Source organism: Centroberyx gerrardi, chromosome 5 (assembly GCF_048128805.1).
Source record: "Centroberyx gerrardi isolate f3 chromosome 5, fCenGer3.hap1.cur.20231027, whole genome shotgun sequence".
NCBI lineage: Eukaryota > Metazoa > Chordata > Actinopteri > Beryciformes > Berycidae > Centroberyx > Centroberyx gerrardi.
This window is the reverse complement of record NC_136001.1, coordinates 7,579,041-7,605,209: the sequence shown is the minus strand read 5'-3', so window position 1 is coordinate 7,605,209 and position 26,169 is coordinate 7,579,041. Positions and strand designations below refer to the sequence as shown.

Sequence of the window (26,169 nt, the reverse complement as noted above, 5' to 3'; positions counted from 1 at the left end):
CACATGTTTTATTTGATCGTCTTTTTTATAATTTAGAATATCAAAGTAAAACCATAGGAGACTGGTAGCAGAGTAGCGATTTGAGAAATTCATCCACTTTTTAATTTGAGATTTTGAGAGAAACTAACACTCAAACCTTTTCTCCCCTCTCCTCTCTCGCTTCAGGAGTTCTTGCTGAAGATTTTGTGTGTGTTCAGGAATCTGATGAAGCTCAGCATCTTCCCCCGCGACTGGAACGTCATGAGGCTCCTCACCAGCAAGTATGACACACACACACACACACACACACACACATAATGACAACATAATGACACATAATGACAAATATATCCACAATGATTTGGGCTGAATCATTCTTCATTCGTGAATCAACCACACACATGGTTTCTCGTTTAATTCTCCTGCTGTCTCTATCAAAAGCCTGTTCACTTCTTTGGATGTGTGTACACTGCTGAATTACATTTACACAAACACAAAGGGAGACACACACACACACACTTGCATGCGTGCACACACATACACACACAAACAACAAACAACACACGCATATATACACACACATATGCTAGAACACATCTTGGACCAAATGTTCCATGCTTTAAGATGACAGGCTGTGTGCCATGAATGATTTGTTTGTGACTTTTTGTGACCTTTGTGTGTGTGTGTGTGTGTGTGTGTGTGTGTGTGTGTGTGTGTGTGTGTGTCCATCCCTCTCTGCAGCATCATCGTGACCACGGCTCAGTATCTGTCTCCTGCTCTGCATAAGAACTTCACAGAAGCCGACTTTGACTTCAAGGTTTGTGACTTTGACAGTGACACACACATTCATATAGAAGCCACGCACACACACTCTCTCTCTCTCTCTCTCTCTGTCACACACACACGCACACACACAGACAGATGTTGTTGTCTGCCAAGTCCTTACAAACACCCACATGTGTGTGTAATGCCAAACAAACACACACACACACACATTTTGATTTCAGGGAGTGTGACTTTGACAAGGTTGTTGGTGCTTTACACATGCTGTTGTCACCTGCTGTGTTATTGCGCACACACACACACACACACACACATATGGTGCCAAATACACACAGAAACACACATGCACACACACACACACATGCACACCACCGCTTTGATTTCAAGGTGTGTAACTTTGACAAGGTGTGAGGTGCATGAGGGACTCAATTTGATGTTGTCTGCTTAGTTATGGCACACACACACACACACACACACACACACACACACACACACACACACACGGTGAAACTCCAATCCAACCAGCCGTGTTGTTCTGAACACCCTGCGGCTCTCTACCCAGCGGTCTCTCATCCTGTTGTCAGTGAGGCCTGGCACACACACACACACACACACACACACTTGTATGCTCACAAATATGCTCATACTCGCACACACTTGCTCACCACATATAGAGTCACTCGCACAAGCATGCACGCACACATACAAGCACACACACGTATGCCACATCTACTCTGTGTCTCTCACACACACACAGTGCCAGTGCGAGACAGATGGCAATGCTGGGAAGAGAGAGGGGAGGAATAAGGAGAAGAGAGGAGGAGAAAGGAGAATTAAGGTTGTTAGAAATAAAGTTTCAGCATCCAAAATCATTCAGAAATAAACAGGTGACCAGTTGACTTTTGTTGCATATTAACCAGAGACAAAGAACATTTGCTTTGTGGTGGACGCTGATTTAATCGCAATATTCACAAAATATCAATATTCACAAAATATTGTGATATTCAATAATTTCGAATATCGGCCCAAGCCTACCATCCACTAAATAAAGTGATTCTTTAGTAGGTGATGGTTCTTCGTGGAACCACACAGCCTTTTAAAGAACAGTTCAGAACCATTATTTTTCATTGTGAAGAACACCTCCCTGCCTGCAGCCTCTTCTTCTCTCATCAGGACCGGCACAGACTGGCCTTTATCTTACCGCCACCGCTTCAACATGATTCACTTCCAATGACGATGGAGATAATATTGATTTTTTCTTTCACAGCACTTCTCCTCATCATTCACTCTCAATGACTGAAACCTTAAAGCATATACTCACTCTGTCTTGATGTGTGTGTGTGTGTGTGTGTGAGCAGGTGTGGAACTCCTATTTCAGCCTGGCGGTGTTGTACATCAACCAGCCCAGTTTACAGCTGGAGACCCTCAGCCCGGCCAAGAGGAAGAAGGTCTTAGACAAGTAAGAATGAACACACACACACACACACACACACACACACACACACACACACTCTCATACGGACCCAACTGCCCTATCATTGCCCTACCTGCTATCCTCATCCTCTCTCTCTATCCCTCTCTCTCTTTTGCCCTCTTGCGCTCTCTCTCTCTTTCTCTCTCTCTCTCTCTCTCTCTTTCCATCTTCTCTCTCTTTCTCTCTCTCTCTCTCTCTCTCTCTCTCTCTCTCTCTCTCCCTAAAGACACACTGCAAGCGGTTTCGCCAGGTGGCCACACCGCCTCCATTCATTTTCAGTAGAAGTGGTAAACCGCTTGTTGAAATCGGTGAACTTTAACCCCGAGGCGGCAGAAAATCGCACCGCGGTACCCAGTCAGACTTGAGCAAAATGTCCGCTGTGTAAATACTCCCCCTTGCCAAATATTAGTTCCTACAGTTCCACATTCTCATCATGGAGGAGAAGCTGATTGTCTCTGCAAACACGGCCGTATCTCCTAGATATAGATAAACAGCTGCAGCAACAGCAATGATTTTCCTTCGTTGATTCATGGCAGAGAATAAAAAAAAATAATACTTTGGTTCAGTACTTAATGCGATCTCTTTCTTTCTCATCCCTCCTTTCCATCTCTCTCCATCTACCACTCCTCCCTTTCTGCCTCTCTCTCTCTCCCTCACTCTCTCTGTGTCTCTTCTGTCTTCTCATCTTTCGTTCTCTTCCTTTCAGAGTTTCAGATTGACTCCAGGCCGGCCTCTGTGTCTGTGTGTTGTGAATTTACAGCAAATATACGCACATGATGACATGATGTTCTCAATCTTTTTAGGCTCCTGACCCCTTAAAATGAATCGATGCCCACTTGCGTCACAGGCTGCATAGTCCAGAGTGGTGAATAATTCAGCCGAAGAATGATTTTCTCTTTTCAGGTTGTTTCATTTGATTATCAGAGGAGGCCTTGATGCTGAAAGCTATTCAGTATTTCACAACAAAGGCAAAAATTACAGAAAAATGTGAAAAAATCAACATGAGGCTAAGGCTAGGACTGCTGTGTATAAGTCAGCATTAAAGTGACAGCAGTTTAGTTTGGTTAGTTCAACACTTTTAGATAGTTTTGAACAGCCGCCCCAAAGCAATATCAGCTCTATGAGTGGAAAACAATTTTCCAATCAACATTTGTCAACTCCAAATAATTGTCTCTGAAAAATCAACACTGGGAAATGAGTTTCTGTGGAGCAATTACAAATCCAGTTGATTCTATGCTGACATACAGTATCTGTGTCTACTCTCCTGTCACGTCAGACTACAAGCTGAGATTCATCAGTTTAATGTTGCCTTGCTTATCGGCAAGCCTACATACCTTGCAGATCACGACTTCCTATTTTCCTAGTTTTTGCCATCATGACATGATTGATTGCATTCAAGTCTTTGTCACTGCACAGTAGAGCTTTACGTACCTCCAGTTCACAGGCAGCGCTGCTGTCCCACACCCAGAGGGCCAATGCCATCTGCAACAATTGAACCCAAAAAGTGCTTCACGCACATCGTTTCAGCACAATGACACTCACACTGCAAAGGGACCTGACTGCCTGAAAATACACAAATATCCTTTAAGGCCTTTTCTGAATTGTTCGCTGGTAAATCTGGCAAAACTATGATCTACCAAGCATCATTTGTTTCAATAAAAATTCAACTTTTGAAAGTGATTTGTGACACTTGTTTACAAGTACATAGTATTTACCCCCTTCAACGGACGGCTCCTTGGTCTTCTCTTACACCCCAAAAATACATTGTCCTTTCAAGTGTGAAACTGAGAATTTGCATTTTCATTTTCTTCTCAAATCAAATGCCTTGTTATTACACACAGGATGAGAAATGCAGCTAAAGACTACTTCAGTAAACTGTCTTAAAGAGAGATACAGTAATATTTGGTATTAGACCGCCTCATGTGTTTATTTGTCCCTCTGCAGGTATGGTGACATGAGAGTGATGATGACCTATGAACTGTTCAGCATGTGGCAGAACCTGGGTAAGAACCTCTACACTCTCTAACACACAGGGAAGTTTTAGTTTAGCTTAGCTTTGTTTAGCTTTGTTTAGTTTCTCAGTGATAAAACAGAAGTAATGTCATAGAACAAACATGGTAACAGAACACAACGCATCAAAAACAAACTCAAGATGACAAACAATGTCAATTATATTGTTGCACATGTGCAGCACACTGTGAAATAAAATAGTAAACGTGAACAGAACGAAACAGGCATAAAATTGGAAGAGAGGCATGGGGCCGGTGAAGGAAAGGGAAAACATCGATAAAATCAGGCAGGATGCAGTAGCAATGCATTTTCTCCCATTTCAACCTTTACAGCAAGTCCAACACACACACACACACACACACTCACTGTTAACCTCAGCAACACTGACATCTAATGGATATAATGGATATAAACAATTCAACAACTTAGCTGCAAGAATTTTTCCACACAACTCTCACTGCTTCCTTTAATAATCATCTCAGTTAGCAACTATGAATATCATTAGTTAGTTTGTTAGAAGCTATGTAATAATCATTTGAACTGCTACTCCAAATGAATAGATAAATTAATTAATTTGAGTTGAACAAATACAGGCAACGGCATATGAATCTATTCTATTCTATTCTATTCTATTCTAAATCTAAAATCTTAAATGAATTGCCATCCTCTGCCATCTGAGCATAATATCCATTTCGTCCCTGATATGATTGATATGCAGACAGACCGACTGACTCAATGGGCCTCATGCAAGAACCACTCGTACGCACAGATTCGTTCGTAAATCACTCGTACGAGCGATTTACGAACGAGAACGAGAACTTGCCGCATTCACCAATTTTCTCGTATTTAGAATTTTCTCTTAGGTACGAACAAAATTTACGAGTGGTCCAGACCTGTCGTACGAGTCACGTACAATCAACCTGCCGTTCTCCAAAGCAAAAAAAAAAACGTTGTTGTTGACTAATGGATTGTATCTCTGTCACTTTGAAGAAATGTTGAGTTTGAATATATAAATGACTCTGTAAAGTAATGTATAATCATGTTGAGATTAAGCAGTACAGTGGTTATAGTCATAGGAAAAATAGCAAGGGAGCACTGTTGGCTTTTTCAAAAGAAGGTAGTGCGTAATTTATTTTACCAGAGCCGCATAAAATCTCATAAGTATGCTATCCATCTGGGTTACATAGTAGCCTATAAGTGCGCTCAATACAACGACAAAACAAAAAACACTAATTTGCCAGGTTATTTGACAAACATTCAGATGAGACAAAGGCAAGGTTAGATTGTATTGGGGGAAATACATTATAGAGGGAGATAAATCTGATTTCTAGGCTATTTTACTCCAGTTGATAACGTTAATGTGGGTGCAAGTGAATCTAAACTTTAAAAAGAGAAATGGCTTTAGGTCTTACCAGGTTGAGGTGCAAGTCGCTGTCCAGGGCGACATCGCTGAACACCTGACAGCTATATCGCCAATTATGGCAGGTATAGGCCTATTCTTTCATCTGTCTGTGTAACGGAGAATTCCTCCTGGCCCTCCTGTTATAGTCATGGATCGCCTTGCTTTTTGCATCTAATTTCATGTCAAGCCATTTCTTTTTTTTTTTTATTTCTGTGACTGTGCCCTAACGACAAATCACTATAGTCCTATAATATTCCTATAATACTCCGATATGGACTTAAGAGTGTCTGTGGTACTCAATAGTGAGTTTATACTGACCTTATCATGGTATTTTTGTCTTCTGTAGTATCACTATAATATTCCTATAGGGAATTAGCTTTGTTGGGATATTTATTTAGTATTCATCTAAAATGTATAGGAATACTATAGTTGATTTTCGTAAGGGAACGCACAACAGACAACACTGCATTAACAGCACAAGTTATTTTCTCCCATTCCTTGGCTTTAGCAGGACCTTTGATTCCACTATTGAATTATATTAAATATTATATGCTTTGTTTGACTTATTTCTGATAGTAGGACTTCAGTGTCAGAGCTGGTAGACTTCTCCTTAGTCTTCCGTGTCATTTTTATGAATGAAGCTTCCCGACATATGGGCCGGACGCCTAACCTTATATAGTATTGTAGGGGCGTCAATTATGCTAATTGACTATTCTCGTGAACGCGCGTTCATTTAGAACAGGTGGAATTCATCATGTTTACGCAGGTCATTTACGACTGTTTTCTGAAGATACGAGCGTTTGGTGAATCTGACGTGGCACACTCGTACGAGTCCACCTCACGAAAAAAGTACGAGAAATTTACGATAAAAATACGAAAATGTTCTTGCATGAGGCCCAATGACTGATTGATTGATTGACTGATTGATTGATACATGACTGTGTGATGCTTGCAGGTGAGAATAAGATCCACTTCATCCCCGGTATGATCGGTCCGTTCCTGGGAGTGACGCTGGTCCCTCAGGTGGAGGTACGCAACATCATGATCCCCATCTTCCACGACATGATGGACTGGGAGCAACGCAAGAACGGAAACTTCAAACAGGTGCACACATACACACACACACACACACACACACACACACACACACACACACACACACACACACACACACACACACACACACACACACAGAAACACATCTTTCATGTGATCAACTGGGAGCAATGCAAAAACAGCAACTTCAAAAACAGCTTTACTGATGTATGTGTGTGTGTGTGTGCGTGTGTGTGTGTGTGTGTGTGTGTGTGTGTGTGCGTGCAGGTGGAGGCTGAGCTGATTGACAAGTTGGACAGCCTGGTGTCTGAGGGGAAAGGAGACGAGAACTACAGAGAACTCTTCAGTCTGCTGTGAGGAACACACATACACACAAACATACACACACACACACGCACACACACACATACACACACACACACATGTGACTACATTCATTTCCTAACCCCTAACCCTAACCTTAACCTAATCCTAATTCTAATTCTAATCTTAACCTTAAACCCAAGTCCTAACAGGACATTTGGTCCTCATAAGTATGGAAATACAAGAACATGCTCTATCTGTCCGTCCCCCGCTGTCTGCCTCTAACCTGTCTCACTGTAGTTTTAATACAGTGTGAATCCTTCTTCCCTTCCTCTCTCTCTCTCTCTCTCTCTCTCTGTCTGTCTGGTAACAGAATAACTTGCTTCCTCTCTGTTTTTCTGCTCTAACACTGCCGTTGTGTGTTTGCTTCACTCTGTGCTGCGGGACTAGAACCCAGCTGTTTGGGCCCTACCCCAGGTAAGACTTCACTTACACTGAAGGGGACGGTTTGAAGAGAGTTAAAGTAGGGTTCCACCAAAAAATCCCTTTTGCCAATATATGGGGCTGATATTGGGCTTTTAAAAATCAGATATGGGCCAGTCAGTGTCGTCCCTCGCTAATATGATGGAGGTGAGGATCTGATTATACTCAGCAGCTTCAGGAGTGTCAGTCTGTAAAACCTGCAGAGAAACCTGCCTCACCCTGTCTTAAGGAGCTGCTGATCCACCTAAAAGAATTTCATTAGTCTGGGCTTCAATGGAGAGATCCCTTTCACATCTAGAATGCTAACTATAAAGATAACTATAAACTTTGACGATACATTGTTGCTCAAGCATTCACACTACAGCGATATCTGTGATCAGATCCTCAGCAGATGAAGCATCGCTGCAGTGAGATACCAAATTATCCCGCCTTGTTCTTTTTTACAACTTTCATTTGATTGGTTGAAGATGTTTGGCTGCATCCAAAAAAATCACTCTGAGATCTAACCAGAAATATAGTTAAGTTATAGATTTGCATGCGTTTTTATAGGAAGGCAGACTGTCCATTAACTTAGAATGATTTAAATCTTTTTCTAGTTCCAGTTATCTTTACAGTTATCGTTCTAGGTGTGAATGGGCCTTTAGTGTCACATGGTCTGAATGTTGTCTCAGAGGTTTTTCCACTCTGCCAAAAATACAATTCTGGGTAAAACGTCCCGGTCCGGAATACAGATTACAACTTGAAATGATCACTTCAGTCAGTCTAGATGAGTCTAGATGCTAAATGAACTGCTCAGCAGGCAGCACAGAAAACAGCGTTAGTTAGTTTTAACAAGATTGTCATTGTTTACAGTCTGCTCAGTCGGCACAGATGGGACGACATTCCACTTGTTGAAATACGTTATGTATCTCTCTCAGTAACAGTAGATTTTGAGAAGAAGTTCAAGGAAAACAAATCATCTGCCATTCTCGCTGTTGAATTTGAGCTAACTGACCCGTGTTTACACTCGTACTTGCCACTGTCTGTTGTTTTCTGGAGTCCGTTGGTATTGGACAGTACCATTTATACAAACCTTGTATCTCCACAAAATCAACTTTTCAGGAATTTACAAAGACAGGCTTATTTACAGATTGATGGCCATGCGATTTCTAAATTTTACTCTAGGTTTTGAATGTGTTTCATGGGATCCCAGGATCACACGTCTGTAAAGCACCATGTTAATCTTCAGTTCAAGTAAAAATAAACACTTTAAAAGGAGTTATGAGGTTTTTCTACAATGGCGATTCATGGCGCAAATTCACGTGCGGCCTCTTTCAGATATCATGCTTATTTGAGCGAACAGCTTGAGTTTATGATCAGCTTTGTAGATTTGACGTCTAACTTCTGTCTGTTTCCCTGCAGTCTGTTGGAGAAGATCGAGCAGGAGACCTGGAGAGAGACGGGGATCTCCTTCGTCACCTCCGTCACTCGGCTGATGGAGCGACTGCTGGACTACAGGTCAGATACAGTCTCTCTCTCTCTCTCTCTCTCTCTCTCTCTCTCTCTCTCTCTCTCTCTCTCTCTCTCTCTCTCTCTCTCTCTCTCTCTCTCTCTCTCTCTCTCTCTCACACACACACACACACACACACACACACACTTTTGTATTTGTTCTACAACTCATTTCCCAGTTTTGATTTTTCAGAGACAATTATTTGGAGTTGACAAATGTTGATTGGAAAATTGCTTTCCACTCAGAGAGCTGATATTGCTGTGGGGCGGCTGTTCAAAACTATCTAAAAGTGTTGAATTAACTCTATTAACTTCTAGAAACACTGGCATAGTGTTGATTTTTACACTCTCAGAGTTAAATTACCATTGTTACCATTGTTGATTTTGCTGTGTAGCCAGCCTGTGTCTAGTATTTGATGTAAATACCTAAAAATTGTGTGTACATACGCCACTGTAGACGGCAATGTGTTTTCGATTAACCTGATTTGTCTCGTCTTTTCCCCAGGGACTGTATGAAGGGAGATGAGACGGAGAATAAGAAGATTGGCTGCACTGTTAACCTGCTGGTAAGATTTATACCACCTGGTATTAACCCGTATCTGGCTTTATATGGAGCTTTTTTCCTATCTTTATTCAAGAGCCTGGTCTTTCAATTTGAGAGCATGATTTATTGATTTCACGTTCAGATTTTGTAATGCTTTCCCTCAAACCCTGCCCTCGAACTCAAATAGCTCCTGCTTGCGCTTAGATTTGCTCTGCTTCTGCTCAAACTGTATGCTGCACTCAGATATGATGTTGCTTGCACACAGATTTCCTGCGCTCCAGCTTCAGCCCTTCTCCTCGCACTCAGGCTGCTTCTGTGCGCTCGTGAAACGTCTGCTCTCAGATTTCTGCTCTGCTCTCAGATTTCTGCTCTGCTCTCAGATTTCTGCTCTGCTCTCAGATTTCTGCTCTGCTCTCGGATTTTTTGTACAACAACCCTGTCAAAATTCCCCAACCAATAGAATGCCAGGTGTAGTGTTGACCAATGAAATGATTCCTGCCTCGTTGCGGGCGCGTTCGCTTTAATCTACAATTAAATCAGTTACAACTTTTGGAATAAAAGGCAGGAATCGCAACGAGGCAGGAATCGCAACGAGGCAGGAATCATTTCATTGGTCAACACTACACCTGGCATTCTATTGGTTGGGGAATTTTGACAGGGTTGTTGCACAAAAAATCCGAGAGCAGAGCAGAAATCCGAGAGCAGAGCAGAAATCTGAGAGCAGACGTTTCACGAGCGCACAGAAGCAGCGGTGCGAGGAGAAAGGCTGAAGCTGGAGCGCAGGAAATCTGTGTGCAAGCAACATTATATCTGAGTGCAGCATACAGTTTGAGCAGAAGCAGAGCAAATCTAAGCGCAAGCAGTAGCTATTTGAGTTCGAGGGCAGGGTTTGAGGGAAAGCATTACAAAATCTGAACGTGAAATCAATAAATCATGCTCTCAAATTGAAAGACCAGGCTCTTGAATAAAGATAGGAAAAAAGCTCCATAGCTTTATAGGGGTTTGGGTTAAAGGGATACACAGATGTTTTTGTCAAACTCTTCAATCAACTTTACCATGGTGTGGTGAGAGGATTGGTAGCAGTTAGTCCAGTGTTTAGTTTTTTATTTAGTTTGTGTGTTTTGTTCAATCTTCTCAGAACTTCTACAAGTCAGAGATCAACAAGGAGGAGATGTACATCCGCTACATCCACAAACTGTGTGACATGCACCTACAGGCCGAGAACTACACTGGTATGGCACACACACACATATATCTTTAGATGTGTGGAATAGTTAGTGGAAAAGTTTACTTTGTTGTGTTTTTGTATTTGGTTCATTTAGGTTCACACTGCCAAGTTACAAGTGAACCAGGACTTGTAAGCAAAAGTCACATGACTCACAAGCAGCTCATTTATTGGACAGAGTTTTGGCAACCTGTCATCCTGCAGGTTAGAGATTTTGGTGACGAGGGGGGTCAAAACAAATCTGACTCCAGTTCCTGTAATTAGCATTAGCTAAGCATGATGGACTGGTCTGCGCTCTTTGCTGTAATTTACTTTCTCTGGTGTTCATACCAGTTAAGAACACATGAGGAAGTAGCTGAATATGAGCATCAGTCCAGACTGCAGTTTGTTCTGCTAGGCTTTCAAGCCTGATGAATTACTGGCTATCAGATGTCAGCATCCATCTTTTATACCCATAAACCCTTGTGTTTTGGGGTCGTTTCCTGTAGTTCGTAGGATCACATTATCATTCTGAATGAACCACACAGCAGTTCTCTTGTTAGAGGACTGAGACCCGCATTTTCATGGCATTGTTCTCACCTGGCCAAACGAACTGAACTAAAGGGAAAAAGAGAAGATTGGCAGCTTTTGATTGTTTGCCCTCCATGCTGAACACATTAAAACAGTGGCAACAGAAAGTAAACTGCTGCCACACTAAGCCTGTTGACTGTGTTTGTGTTGTGTGTCCACAGAGGCTGCGTTCACCCTGCTGCTGTACTGGGAGCTGCTGCACTGGGAGGAGCGGCCACTCAGAGAGTTCCTCCATTATCCTGCACAGACCGAGTGGCACCGCAAGGAGGGCCTCTGCCGCAAAGTCATCCACTACTTCAACAAGGGCAAGGTGGGGCGCTCACACACACACACACACTAGGGATGGGACAGTATGCTTTTGTCATATGATACGATTCGATATGCGATACGAGGTTCACCATTCAATACAACCACGATACGATGTACTAAATAAAAGTTCAATGACAACAAAGTCTGACTGTGCAGAATTCTGTTATATTGTTATGTTCTATTTCTGAGACACAAATCTTTCTAGCGATGGTATTGGCTGCTAGAATGTAAACAACAATTTAAAAATGTCATTACAAAGTGTGGATCATATAATTTGGATGGAGAGCTTGTGAAACTGTGATGATACATTTTGTCACATTTTTGTATTGTGATATATTGAATCCCTAACACACACACACACACACACTAACCTGGTCATACACTACTTAAACAAGGCCATCAGAAGGGGTCATACAGTACACCTACACACACACTCACATTGGTTATGCACTTCTTTCATTAAGGCCAAGCTAAGGAAATGTGTGTGTGCATGTGTGTGTGTGTGTGTGTGTGTGTGTGTGTGTGTGTGTGTGTGTGTGTGTGTGGGGTAGTGTTGGGAGTATGGTATACCTCTGTGCAGGGAGCTGGCCTTCCAGTATGAATCTCTGTATGACTACCAGAGTCTCAGCTGGATACGGGTGAGTATCACTACCATCACTATCACAATACAATTTCTGTTATTTGATGTTGTGAAGTATTGCATGGTATAGCTACATACAGCAGAACACTAGAAGGCATTTGGAGAGCTTAAACCTCCATCAATACTGAACAGTTCTTCAACTTGCTGTTACATCCAAAGACATCATTCCTATCACTTATATGTTTAAGTTAAATTGATTTCTTGACCCTTAGGATTTGAAATCTTATCTCCATAAGTTTCATAGTTATGGCTTATAAACAATAATCATTTAATTCCAGAAATCCCAGATCTGGATTGCTACCAAAATTTAATCAATTGTTTGTTGGCCCAAGGCCTATCTGTTCACCAAATTTCATGGAAATCCCTGTATACGTTTTTGAGGTAAAAACAGGAAACACACCAGTAGAGTTCACATTTGTCCCTCACTGGCACCAGTAGATTCCCATCCAAACCATGTATATGTAGATTAACAGTGAAAAAACCTAAACATCTACGCTATCAGTCAAAAAGTTTAGACACTCCTGATTGAATGTTCTATGTTTTTCATTATCTTAAAGCCATTTTGATCTAAAGGCTTCTGCTTAAATGCTTGAATTTGTTTCTTAGGGTTAGGGTCAGGGTTAGGTTTAACACTTTTTGGGTCACTGCATAATTCCATTAGTGTTATTTTCATAGTTTTGATGTCTTTATTCTACAAAAAAATAGTAAAAATAAAGAAAATGCATGTCCAAAATTTTGACTGGTAGTGTATTTCTAATTTTTGTCAGCCTGTCACAATGTTTCAAATTCCTCCAAAATAGAGAAGTCAGTGTCAGTTGGCATCCTCCTCATCATCATTACCATCTTTTTGGTGTGTGTGTGTGTGTAGAAAATGGAGGCAGCGTACTACGACAACATCATGGAGCAGCAGCGTCTGGAGCCGGAGTTCTTCAGGGTGGGATTCTACGGCAGGAAGTTCCCCTTCTTCCTCAGGGTGAGTTATTTATTCATCAATTAGGTCTATTATCCAGCAGCAATAATAGTCAAGATGCCGTTCTTTACTGTGATTTTGGGTGTAATGGCAGTGCAGGAGGTACGAGTCGCTGCGTCAGCACCTTCAGCATCACCAAAGTCCTCATAATCCCAGTAAAGAACGTCCTCTAGAGTATTATGGCTTTTATAAAATGGTTACCAATGCATGTGTACTGTCTGAAAAGTTTTCTTCAAAGTAGTGCATGAATATAAGAGTAAAAAAGAGAGGACATAATGTTTTAACATTGTAAGGTAAACTTTCTATGAGTTATTGTGATTGCGAAATGACTATAGATGTTTCTGTAGAACTATCAGTCAATCTGATTTCTCCTTTGTTGAAAGAAAGAAATTGTGTTTCATTCCTGGGTTCCTTGTGAAATACTACACTATACACCACCAATCGGAGAGGCTGCTGTTACCATAGAAACGCCGCCCTCTCCAAAGTTGTGCGTGGTTGGTAGCCAGAGAGAAACAGAAACACATGTTTCATTTACCCTGTTTTCTTTGGTTTTGATTAATCCACACCAGAACAAAGAGTTTGTCTGTCGCGGCCACGACTACGAAAGGCTAGAGGCCTTCCAGCAAAGGATGCTGGGAGAATTCCCACAAGCCATTGCGATGCAGCACCCCAACCAGCCGGATGAAGCCATCCTGCAATGCGACGCACAGTGTATCCTTCGGAAATAGAGAAAATGTGTCGATATCTGAGTGTGTGTGTGTTTAGCTCCTTGATTTGGACATAAAAACGTCATTAAAATGTGTTTGTAAGAGACAGAGTGAGAAGAAAATTAATTATGAGATAGGTGTGTGTGTCTGTGTGCTTGTGTGTGTAAAGGAGAAAGAGAGGGAGGGGCAGAGTCTGTAACACCACTTATAAACACTACTATAATATTCTGTGTGTGTCTGTATATCTGTAAACATATCTTTCCAGTTGCTTCCTAGATTTAGAAAGAGAGTAACAGCGCATGGTGAGAATCCACATGCTGTATCTAATCAGTTAGTTCCTTGACCTCCTGCCGTCAGACCTGCAGATCTACGCGGTAACGCCGGTACCGGACAGCATTAACGTCCTACAGATGGACAGAGTACCGGACCGCATCAAGAGCTTCTACCGGGTCAACAACGTCAGGCGTTTCCGTTACGACCGGCCCTTCCACAAGGGACCCAAAGACCGGGACAATGAGTTCAAGGTGAGTGGGGGAAAGAGGAAAAGACTGCCTCCATGTTTCCCCTTACTGCTGATGCAGGGATTAAACCTGTGATCTTGTGGTTATGGGACAGTCTTTCTAACCGCCAAGCCACCGTGCCATCAAAAAAAAAGTCTGTGTTTTCTGTGTATTCCAGAGTCTTTGGATAGAGAGAACCACGCTGATCCTCACACACCCTCTGCCTGGTATTTCACGCTGGTTTGAGGTGGAGAAGAGAGAGCTGGTGAGTAAATTAACACACTATCGCTGATTGATATAACACAATAGTGATTCAACCCTTATCCAGTTCATGAAAGCTTTTACATTTGCTGTTCTAACCACCCGGAGATTACCACTTTAATAATTTCTCTTTGGATATCTCATTCTCTCTCTTTCTCTCTCTCATCCATCCTCCTCCTTTCTCTTTTTCTTCGTGTCTTTGTTTGTCACCTCAACTCCTCCCTGTCTCGCAGGTGGAGGTGAGTCCGTTAGAAAATGCCATCTACGTGGTGGAGAATAAGAACCAGGAGCTGCGGACTCTGATCAGCCAGTACCAACACAAGCAGCTGCACGGCAACATCAACCTGCTCAGCATGACGCTCAACGGAGTCATCGACGCTGCTGTCAATGGAGGAATCGCCAGATACCAAGAGGTAGAGCAACACCTGCTGTTACAAAACACCTGGTTCAGGTACTCAGTTCTGATGAGGCTGAGCCACACTTGAAGACGTTGTAAAACACCTGAAAAATGTGCTTACCAAAATCTCCTCTCAGGCCAGTACAAAAACTATTTTATTGCCTGGTGGAAAGGTGACATTTAGTTATCATTGTTTCATTATATTTGATTAAAAATAAGAGATTTTATGACAATTGGTATGTTACTGTCATTTTGTAAAAGCAATAAGCCACTTGAAGCAGTGCTTTACAGTGATATTGGCCCAAACTTTGTTTGTTTGACAAATATAATAACACGTTAATAATAATATAATGTAATGTAATACAATACAATATAATACAATATAATATAATAAATACGTTGCCATTCAGCCCAAGCTTTATTGATAATGTGTTCTTTTTGCTTTATGTGAAGCACGTTGAGTTTCCCTGAGTAGTAAATGTGGTTTATAAATAAACCTTACTTACTTACATAGAATCCAACTTTTACCTCAAGTCTTTCACAATCATTTCATCAAAATAAATTAGCAGAAATAGAATGGGGTTATCAATGGGGTTATTGATACAGTCGTCAATGGAGACATTGCTAGACAAAGTTAGGAGGTAGGGCTAAGTCTTCTTCCTACTAACCCTTCACTAGTAGTGTGTGTGTCTAGTTAAATAAGCAGTTTTTTTCTTTGAAATTTGTTTGTTCCCAGCTATGACTAGGCTTAACACTCTGTATACCAGTAGGTTATTCCAACAGCATATGTTCAGCTGGAGTCACTGAACAAGCATTATAATACTTGTATCATCAGATAATTGCATTTTATTTGCAATAATAGCACTTTTACACTGCTATTAAAGATGCACGACCATTAGTTTTCAGTGGTAAACAGATTCTAGTTTTCGATCTTCCACCATCTCATTAACAGAGAGTGTATGGTCTCTGTTTTCTTTGTCTCCAGGCTTTCTTTGACAAGGAGTACATCACCAGCCACCCAGAAGACACAGAGAAGATCACACAGCTCAAAGACCTGATGCAGGAGCAGGTAAGGATTTATTTAACCGTCATGTCGGCTCTGCGTGGTGAAGTCAGCCGTGCGGTTGTCATTCGTTCCTCATGTCTTTAGATTTACACTTTAGGCATTTAGCTGACACTCCCATCTGGCTGATAGGGCTTTTGCTGTGGAATAGCTCTCCCCAAAGCATCAGATCAGCCAAATTCATCAAAATTTTTACAACTTGTCTTCAAACCAATCTTTATTCATTGGCCTTTCACTGTGTCTGACATTTTCTTTCAGCTCTATTGCTCTTATCTCATGCTTTTAACCACGCTCTTATTTCCCCAACATATTAATTTTGGAGTTTCCTGCTCTGCCTCCTTTCTCCGCTTTGTATTTTGTAAAGCACTTTGGTACACACTGGGGTTGTGTTTTTAAAGTGCTATATAAATATAAAGTCAAGTTGACTCTTATCCAGAGCGACTTACAACAGGTAAATAAGCAGGGAGGTATTCAGTGTCTTGCTCAAAGGCACTTAGCCAGGACACATTGCTTTTTTTTTTGCTTTTTTTTGCTTTTCTTGTTATGTGTGTATGTGCCAGTACATGTCCTGTTATATTATGCTCTGTGTGCATTAGTACTATTTTGATTTGCATTTTGTGTTTATTGTATGTTGTCTTCTTTTTGTAGCTCATAAAAATTTCCCATAAAGATATCAAAGATATCAATTGCAAAAAAAAGAATAGTCTTAACTTGAATCTAAATCAGCAAACAGAAGCCTAATTAAGGTTTAGTTAGTTTAGTCTATTGATCTGCAGAGTAAGAAAAAGAACAAGTGATAAAACACACTGATAAAGAAACACAGAAGGTGAAAAATATTAATTTGTGCAGGAGAAATAAAGGAAATGCTTGTAAAATAAGTACCGTCTGCTCGATCCCGAACTTAAAATATTGTCTACCCGCAGCACCGCTCCCCTTCTCAGACCTGAACGCTCTGCTGGTTTCCCCCCAGGTTCACGTGCTGGGAGTCGGCCTGGCGGTGCACGAGAAGCTGGTGCACCCAGAGATGCGTCCGCTGCACAAGAAGCTGATCGATCAGTTCCAGATGATGAGGAGCAGCCTCTGCCATGTGAGTGGAGATCAAATCCAGCAGCGATGTTCTCTATCCTATTTCAGTCATTTACAACTTCTGAAGCTGCGTAGCTCAGGGGAGAAAAACAACGTGAAAAACATTCACACAATAGTTGGTCAGGCCAAAAAATAATTAAGCAAATATGGAGAAACATTGAGTCTAGAGGAGGATTTCTTCTATTGTAAACATGCTGGAAGGGCGGACCAACACAGTGAAACAAGCTAATTAGTAGCTGCTTCAAAGAGGATGTTATTATGCTCATAGCTAACTTAATTGTGTCATTACAAAGAATATGTAATCTCAATTTTTCAACTTTAAACTTTTCACCCTTTTAGAACCTCATTTGAACTTTTTAGAGCTCTGGCAACTTAGTACAGCTTTAAATAATCACATATTATTGTGATAGTGTTGTGTGAATCAGGGTTGGGGTCAGTTACAAGCCTGGTGTGAATACTTCTGAATAACGTTTTTGCATTGCATTGTGGGGTCTGCTTGGTTTGGACAAACCTCATGCCTTCACACACACACACATGCACACACACTCATCAACACAGGTCTAAGGGCAGTGTGAATATTCAGAGCAGTGTTTCTATGTGGCGTTGCAGGGTCTGCCTGGGTTGGACAAGCCTGGGTCCGGAGCCAGCACTCCCAGAGGGATCCTGGCCTCTCACAGCCCCATGAGCCCCGAGAGCTTCAAACTCCTGCACCGACACAGGTGACACACACACACACACACACACACAGATTCCAACTTTTCTCATCCACTTTATCCATGAATGAGACATTCCTCTTTGAGATTTTTCTGTTTTCTCCTCAATGAGCGGCAGCCTATCCCACAATGCTTAGCCACACTCATGCATTGCGTCAACATGATGTCATATCCTCACCGCACCATATGAAACACATAGTCCGCCTTCTCACTGGCATCTCCCTCTCTCTTCACAATGATCTGCGCTCATGTCTCCCATCTGCTCTACCTCTCTCTTTCTTTCTCTTCTACTGTTGTCACTAATGATCTTGGCTAATATTACATCACTCACAAAAAACACTGCTTTCTCACTGGCATCTATCTGTTCATTTGCCATGGTCTCTGCTGCTGTCTTTTTCCTCTTTCTTTTCTTTCTTTTCTTCCTTTCTTTCTTTTCTTTCTTTTTTTCTTTCTTTCTTTCTTTCTCTGAGCACATCACGCTTTCTGACATTCTGCCATTTTCTCTCTCCCTCCCTCTCTCTCTCTTTCCCCACCACACCATCCTACATTTCTGCTTGTTTCATGGTCTTGGCTGCATGCTCCTCCTCTTCCCCGCTTCATTCTCATTCCCACCAAACCACCCCATGCATGTTTTGGCTGCTGTTCTCCCTCCCTCCCTCCCTCCTCTTTTCCTGCTCTTCCTTTCTCTGCATGGCTCCTCCCTTGGTCCTCCCTCCTCCCCCTTCCTTCCCTCTACCTCTCTTCCCTCTCCTCTCTTTCCCATCTATCCCTCCTTCCTCCCCACCTTCCTGTTTCCTCCCTCCCTCTCCCAGTCCCATAGCGGTTTTGACTCCAGTGCGCAACTCCTCCTCCTCTCTCTCCTCCCACAACTCTAGTGAGACTGGGAACGTTGGGAATCTGCTCATCCTAGCGGACGGCATGGTGGTGGAGCACCCTGAGGACTTCTACCGCATGCAGGTCAGTGGTGCTCAGGGCTGTCAGGGCCAGTAAAACAAGTGCACCCTTACAGGAATTAGTTGATACCATTTACAGCAGCTATTCATCTTCTACCTTTTGTCTTCTACCTGTGTGCATGTTGTTATGTGTCCATGTACTGTATATAGCAGAGATATCCCATTATGCTGTACTGAAAGCTATTTCCACCAGTCCTGGTCATGTGGCAATATTCTATTCTATTCTATTCTATTCCATTGTATCTCCTATAGTCAGAAAGGAGAGATTGTCTGGTATGATTCAGTCAATAAACCATGTGTAGATTAGATTATAGATTAAACTTTTACTGATTCCTGAGGAAATATGGTTGTTGCAGCAAATAGTAATAGAATATCTAAGGAATAAGGATATAAGTAAGATATATATAAGTATATGTCCATCACTTGGACATATTCAGTAGAAAATGTATGAATGAAAATGTGCACAAAACAGCAGCAGTAGTACAAGAAGCCACAGAACCTACTGAGACAAAAGACTGTGAGATTTGTGCATTAGAAAAAGGTGGAGGATGATTAAATTATCAATATATCACCTTTAAATAGCACTTTTAAAGACATTCATGAATTGTGTAAATGTAATGTAAATATGTAAATGGAAATATCCTATTTAGTCTTTACCTGCTACTGCGTATCACAGCATTGAACACTTTTCTCGCTCCAGGCAAGCCCCTCCTCCTCCAGTCTTAGCTCCACCCACTCTGCACCCTCTCAGATGATAAACTCCGCCCCCTCCACCATCAGGGGTAAGCACCAAGTCAGATACACTCCGAAATACAGCATTTCCTGGAAAAACAGCTTTTATTTTCAGAAGGTCAACTGCTGAGACATTAAGAAAAAAATGGTCGAATTTCCCTTTCAGGCACATGCATTTATTTGATGATATCTTACAACAATACACTTTTACTGAAACCCTGAAACTGGCCTTTCTCCCTCTGCAGTCGGCTCTCCATCTCTGCCGGACAAATATAGACACAACAGAGAGATGCTGATGCTGCTGCCGCCACACAGAGAAAGACCCAGCAGTGCAATGTACCCCAACATCACTGAGAATGGACAGGTAGGGAGGGAGGAAGAGTCTGATATGGGGTTGATATTGATGATGCTGCTTTTTATTTGTGTGTGTGTGTGTCTGCATCTCTGTCTATATCTCTATGGCTACAGTCACACCGCAGGACTTCATGCTCAACTCTGAATTGTTACTCATATCTGACTTTTGGGTGACTGTTCATATCTATTTTAGGATGTGACTCATATTTGATACCAATATGAACTGAGAACTATGTCGAAAAGACACACATGCGCACAGTAACAATAACAAAAGATGTCACATTTGTTTTCGTACCTACGCTTGTTTCAACACATTTTGATGTCAAAATGTGTCCCAAATACCAATCAGGTTGCTATTTCACTTTCTTTCCACTATTGTGTCTCACAATACTTGTTTTCATGACAACGGCACATTCTGATTTGAGCGTTCAAATACAAGATGCATGCAGGAGGTATGCCTCTGATATTGTTCCATATGTCCAAGTGGTCCAGATTAGAACTCCATGCAGCTTTTTGCTGTTCACACTGATTAGAAAACATCAGATCTGTGTCAGATGTGAGAGAAACAAGCAGAAGCTGCAGTGTGAACGAGCCTTTGTGACTGTCCATATTTCACTGAACTAGAATCTGTATTCAGTGCCGAGGCAGGAGCTAAGACTACTGTATTTTTTCATGAAGTATAAAGCTGTAACTGTTCATTTTTTACATTTTCTGTTCTCTGTCTTCCTTCAGCCAACTAACTTCCAGCGAGCGTTGTTCCATCAGGTGATCGGTCCATGCAAGCCCTGCAGCGACCCCAACCTCTCTGTAGCTGAGAAAGGTAGGCAAGCAGACACACACACACACACACACACACACACACACACACAGAAAGCTGGACTCACCAACATTAGATCTTTTCCTCTCGTCTCTTTGGTTTCCTCCTATGAAGCATAAGTCACAGTATGTTTGAACCACATGCATCTCCACTTATATATTAACACAGAACAGAGTAAATACAGTACCAAACATGATCAGTGTCATGTCCCTAAACAGCTAATTTCCCGGTTTCCTTTTTGTTAAACTCCCATTAATAGTCAAGAAATAGTTTGTTTTTGTCAGCATTGTAGATGCAAAGCCCCCTAGTGGCCGTTAGGAGCCAGGATCATTCACTCGCCTCCACTCAGCAATACTGCTGAACTGTGTAGGCTGCTTCACATCTATGACACTGGTTGCCCTTGTTGATTCTTTATTTTGGATGTTAAATTGGTTTTGAACCCAATTCCAGGAAGCATTAAACAGATCTTAAGTCTTAAATTTGTCTTTCAAAAACTTGCAGATACCCTGAAATATTCACACAAAGCAATTTCTCTTGTAATTTTGATGAAAAGTTGCTGCAAAATGTCAGTGTTCTCTCCTCTCCTCTCTTCCTTTCCTCCTGTCCTCTCCTCTCTCCTCATCTCCTCCTCTCCTCTCCTCTAGTCCTCACCACTCCCAGTAGTTGGAGTTTGGACAGTGGGACCAGAGAAGCTCTCCCCTTCCTCTCTGCTCACGTCGGCAGTGTCATGGCTCCTCCTGTTCCCCCACGCAGCCTGCCTCATGGTAACACTACTGCTGTGTGTGTGTGTGTGTGTGTGTGTGTTTTATGTTTGTGTGGGTTTGCACGCCTGTGTGTGGACTTGTGGATGTGTATTTGTGTGTGCAAATGTGTGTATAAATTGTTCTTTCCCCCATATTGTGTATGAGTTTCCGTATGTGTGCGTGTGCATTTGTGTTCATATATGTATGTAAAATGCCCCGAAACCCAACTAAGTCCTCACGCAATGTGTTTGTGAATGTTTGTGTGTGTGTGTGTGTGTGTGTGTGTGTGTCTGTGTGTCTGTGCGTGTGTGTAGCCACCCATGCAGGGTGAAACGTTGTAGTGCTGCTGTGGTGTCATTTTTTATGTGGAATATTGTTATTGAGATGTTTCTCCTGTCAGTGAGCGTGTTCCTGTTTAAGTGCCTGTATGTGTGTGTGTGTGTGATTTGTTAGCATGTTTGCATGTTCCTGTTGGTGTGTGTTTCTGGTTTGAACCATGAGTTACGGCTGTTGAATACAATCGTGTCGGTACTTTTGCATGGTTCAACCCAGGATTGGGGTTAGTTCCAGTAACTTTGGTAATTTCTATATCTGGGCAAATATGTATTTTACCAAAACTCGGCATCAGACCTTTTGCTGTTAAATTAGGTTGAGCACCTATGGATTCAAACACCTATGGAACTCCTTCAGGTTTGCTTTGTAACAGCCTCAAAGGTGGATAAACAACCAGCAACGTAATACAAATCAAGCGCTCCTTCTGCTTTTTCAAGTATTCACAATGTATTAGTAGTTGTTTACACAAGTCAGAATAAGTTAGGTAAAATAAGCTGCGATTTCAAGTAATGTTTTGAGCTGAATTAAATGTAAAGTGGATACTCAGGATGTTCCTATGTTGTTGCAATCACTTTCTGCCAGTGTGGATCATCGTCTTTCATTACTGACACCTCTAGTTTGATTGAACGCACTTGTTTGCCCACCCAGCTGGCTGAGTAGTAATGTGATGCAACACTGTGAGTTGACCCCAACCCTGATGGTTCTGTCAGTTTCCTTGGTGTGTGAACTTTGACCCCTGACCCCCTCAGCGTCACTTTAGATGATCCTCACCCACAATCCTCCTGTGTCTGAGGGTTTGGTGGTTAGCAGGCTGCACTCCTCTGCCGGCTTCTCCTCTTCTCTTCTCTTCTCTTCTTTTCTCATCTATCCTCTTTTCTTCTCCCTTCTCATATCTTATCTTCCTTTTCTTCTCTTTTCTCATCTCTTCTCTTCTCTTCTCTTCTCTCCCTTCCTCTCCTCTCCTCCTCCACCTGCCTATTTTGGATAAAAGCCATAAGACCAAAAACTTTTCCTTGTGAGTTTGAGTTATTAGTTACTAGTCTGTTATCTTTAGTCTAGATACAGTAAATGCTTGCTGAGCATTGTTCATACCTATCTGTATCTATCTATACCTATCCTATACCTACGTCTTTTGAATATCAAATTATACATCTAGTTGAAGTAGGGTGAAGCAGACTCGGGTTGTTTCTAGTTACTGACAGCTTATCCTCTATGAAAAGTCTTAGATTTTTTGCAAAAAAAAAACAAAACGAAAGATTTCAAAGAATTCAGAAAAAAGACTACAAGACTATTTGAAGCAACCCCTTCAAACACCCTCGCTCCCATACGCACACACACACCCTGCTTCTTCCTCCTCACCCCTCCCTCCTCTTCCTCCTCTTCTTCGTCTCCTCCTCCTCCTCCTCTTCTTCTCCTCCCTCCTCCTCTTCTTCTTCTTCTGGTCTGAGCGGTGCGAGCGTCTCTCTCTCTCAGTCAGTCCTGCTGTGTCTTCCCCTGTAGGCCAACACCTGTCGATGCACTTTGATGCTTTCCACCACCAGGTCAGCGACCTCCCTCCAGCTCTCCCCGCGCGCTCCTTAAGAAAGGTACCCTCCTCCTCCTCCTCCTGCTCTTCCTCCTCCTCGACTCCTCCTGTCTCATCTGTCTGTCTGTAGGTCTGAATGCTTGTCTGTTGTTTGTTGTCTGTTTTTTTGCTTGTCTGTCTTGAAGGTCCTCTTTCTCCTGTGTGAGTGTGTGTATGTGTGTGTGTCTGCAGCTCTTCCTGTCTATTTTTATCTGTCTGTATTATGGTTGGGAGATAATGTACATTATCACCACATCACATATATTGAAACAGAGCTTTTAAATGCACAAGAAAGGGGCATTTTTACATTTTACATTATAGTATGAGTTCTTACAGTCAAGAAAAAAAAATGAAGTGGCGATGTATTCCCATTAGGAAAACTCTCAAATGGACAAAACCAGCCACCAAGGTTTTGGGAAATGTTGTCTGTGTTTAGGCTCTAAATACATTTTAAATCAACTTGAGCATATTTATTTTCCCTGCCTGAGTGTTTTCCACTAGGCTACATTCCCAAATTGCCAAAGATCAAGGTAATTTAAATCAGGAATTACCCTTAATGTATTCGTCCCTCTTTTTTTCTGTTTTGTCTCGTTTTCACTCTGCATGTCCCAGACTCTCTGTCGTTGATTTGGTTCCTAAACACAATGCACTCCCACAGTGTCTCAGTACTGTGGCGTTCCCAAAGACAGATTGCTCTGTCTTTATGTCTGTGCCATCCACCAGGCCTACAGTATACTGTTTATGTTCAGGTGATATCTGTGTGTACTACATGTGGTAAGTGTGTATGTACCACTAGCTGTTTCCATCCATCAAGTGAATTATAAGCAAACTTTTTAAATGGCACAAAAAATAAAATATGAATTAGGTGCTAGCTTGAAGCAACGGTTGAAGCAAATCGGGATTCCTGAGCGTCAGAAAAACACGTCACCCACAAAAACTGAGTAGTATTTCAAGAATGAATTAGTATTAGGCAAGTTTTTATAGATTTTTACATGTCAGCTAATATTTCAGTAGTGTCTTTATCAACAAACAATGTGTACATCTCAAGTGAGCATAAAAGCTTTTTACGACATTAAGGACATTTTATTGAAATTTGCTGTTTTCATGCAGTTTTTCTAATTCGATCCATCCTAATTCACATAAAAATTTGGATAGAAACCCAGCTACTGATAAGTGTGTGTGTGTGTGTGTGTGTGTGTGTGTGTGTGTGTGTGTGTGTGTGTGTGTGTGTGAGAGAGTGAGTGAGTGAACCTGTCCAATAGTGACCTAGGATAATACTATACTACTTTGTCACTTCCATCTCTCTCTTTCTGTCTCTCTTTGTCTCCCCCCCCCCCCCCCCCCCCCCCCCCCCTCTCTCTCTCTCTCTCTCTCCAGTCTCCCCTGCACCCTATACCTGCCTCGCCCACCAGTCCTCAGTCCATCCTGGATGGCAGTAACTCCACCCTGTCGGGCAGCGCCAGCTCGGGCGTCTCCTCCCTCAGCGAGAGCAACTTCGGCGGCCCCCCCTCCTCCTCCGACCCCCCCGCCGGCCGCACAGACACGCTGGAGTCCGTTCCCAGCAGCCAGGCCTGGACCACCGACCAGGAGGACCTGGACTCGCCCTACCTGCCCGTCAGGTACAGCGTCTCCGAGCCCGAGGTCCTGGACGGGGCCAAGCCGCCGCCCTGCCGCAGCCACTCCGCCCCGGGAGGAGTGGCCCCGGCCCCGGCCCAGGCGGGGGTCCAGATCCAGCCCCAGGCTCCGGGTCCGGCCTCCGCTGGAGCTCCTCCACCGCCGCAGCCGCAGCCGCAGCCGCAGCCGCCGCAGCAGCAGCAGCAGGAGGGGATGCCGCACCCCCAGCCCCAACACCAGCACTACCACCACCAGTTCTACCCGCAGTACAGCCACCACCACCCCCCTCTCTACCACCACCATGAGCCCCCGCCCGCCCTGCCCCCAAAACCCTACCTCAGAGAAGGCTGCATCCCTGAGGAGGACCCCCTGAACGGCCAGACCGCGGCCCCTCTTCCCCCCGCGCCCCGGCCCATGCCGCGCAAGATCTCCCAGCCCATAATCGCAGCGACCAAGGAGGAGCAAGCGAAAGTGGCGTGGGAGCACGGCATCAGTGAGGAGTGAGGCAGCTTGGTTTGGATGCTTCTAGATGTGGAATGGTGCCGTGTATAGACTCTTTCCAGAAGAGAGAGAGAAAGAGAAAGAAGGGAGAGCTAGAGCTGAACTGGAAGCGACTGATAAAGTGACGTTGAGGTGTATAAGCGATGTTGAGAGAGAGACTTTCAAATGTTCCCCCTTCGTCCTGTCCCAAAAATTAAACTAGAGCTGAGGTGAATCGTCCTTGACCAGGCGGACAAGGCATGACGCAAAAGCAGGTATTTTATTTTATTATGATAAAAGCATCATGTTTTGGTCTTGCGGCCCTCAATTAAGCTCAAAAATCAGAGCTGGAAAGATAATGGTTCAGATTATCCATGCTGTCAAGCCAGCTACTCTGTATGAAGCTTTCAAACACATCTGAAAAATGTTCTCCTTTAACCATATAGTCTTTTTCATGTCCTTGTGTTATTGTGACTATGAGTACATTGAGTTTGATTTGCTTCGTTGAAAGAATACATATTACTTCATCAGTCAGCCTTTTCATTAAATCATCACTATCCATCAATGCCGCCATCAATATATAATTCTAAATTCCATCACACCGAACCACTGAAAT

The 26,169-nt window shown here is 42.7% G+C and overlaps 1 protein-coding gene across 1 annotated transcript in view; it reads left to right on the top strand.

Annotated features, from left to right (window-relative positions):
• LOC139920067 (dedicator of cytokinesis protein 3-like) overlaps positions 1–25,577 on the top strand; it is a 162,550-nt gene extending 136,973 nt beyond the window's left edge. Inside the window, exons 29-55 of the mRNA XM_071909971.2 lie at positions 166–260; positions 721–796; positions 2,121–2,221; positions 4,181–4,239; positions 6,604–6,752; positions 6,972–7,057; positions 7,458–7,484; positions 8,892–8,987; positions 9,484–9,544; positions 10,661–10,754; positions 11,479–11,627; positions 12,178–12,264; positions 13,135–13,239; positions 13,806–13,947; positions 14,301–14,467; positions 14,622–14,708; positions 14,938–15,117; positions 16,087–16,170; positions 17,135–17,251; positions 17,839–17,969; positions 18,776–18,920; positions 19,617–19,698; positions 19,894–20,012; positions 20,735–20,822; positions 21,464–21,583; positions 23,396–23,481; positions 24,837–25,577. Of these exons, the coding sequence (XP_071766072.2) occupies positions 166–260; positions 721–796; positions 2,121–2,221; positions 4,181–4,239; positions 6,604–6,752; positions 6,972–7,057; positions 7,458–7,484; positions 8,892–8,987; positions 9,484–9,544; positions 10,661–10,754; positions 11,479–11,627; positions 12,178–12,264; positions 13,135–13,239; positions 13,806–13,947; positions 14,301–14,467; positions 14,622–14,708; positions 14,938–15,117; positions 16,087–16,170; positions 17,135–17,251; positions 17,839–17,969; positions 18,776–18,920; positions 19,617–19,698; positions 19,894–20,012; positions 20,735–20,822; positions 21,464–21,583; positions 23,396–23,481; positions 24,837–25,577 (3,474 nt within the window). The remainder of the gene's footprint in view (positions 1–165; positions 261–720; positions 797–2,120; positions 2,222–4,180; positions 4,240–6,603; positions 6,753–6,971; positions 7,058–7,457; positions 7,485–8,891; positions 8,988–9,483; positions 9,545–10,660; positions 10,755–11,478; positions 11,628–12,177; positions 12,265–13,134; positions 13,240–13,805; positions 13,948–14,300; positions 14,468–14,621; positions 14,709–14,937; positions 15,118–16,086; positions 16,171–17,134; positions 17,252–17,838; positions 17,970–18,775; positions 18,921–19,616; positions 19,699–19,893; positions 20,013–20,734; positions 20,823–21,463; positions 21,584–23,395; positions 23,482–24,836) is intronic.
• The last annotated feature ends 592 nt before the right edge of the window (positions 25,578–26,169 follow it).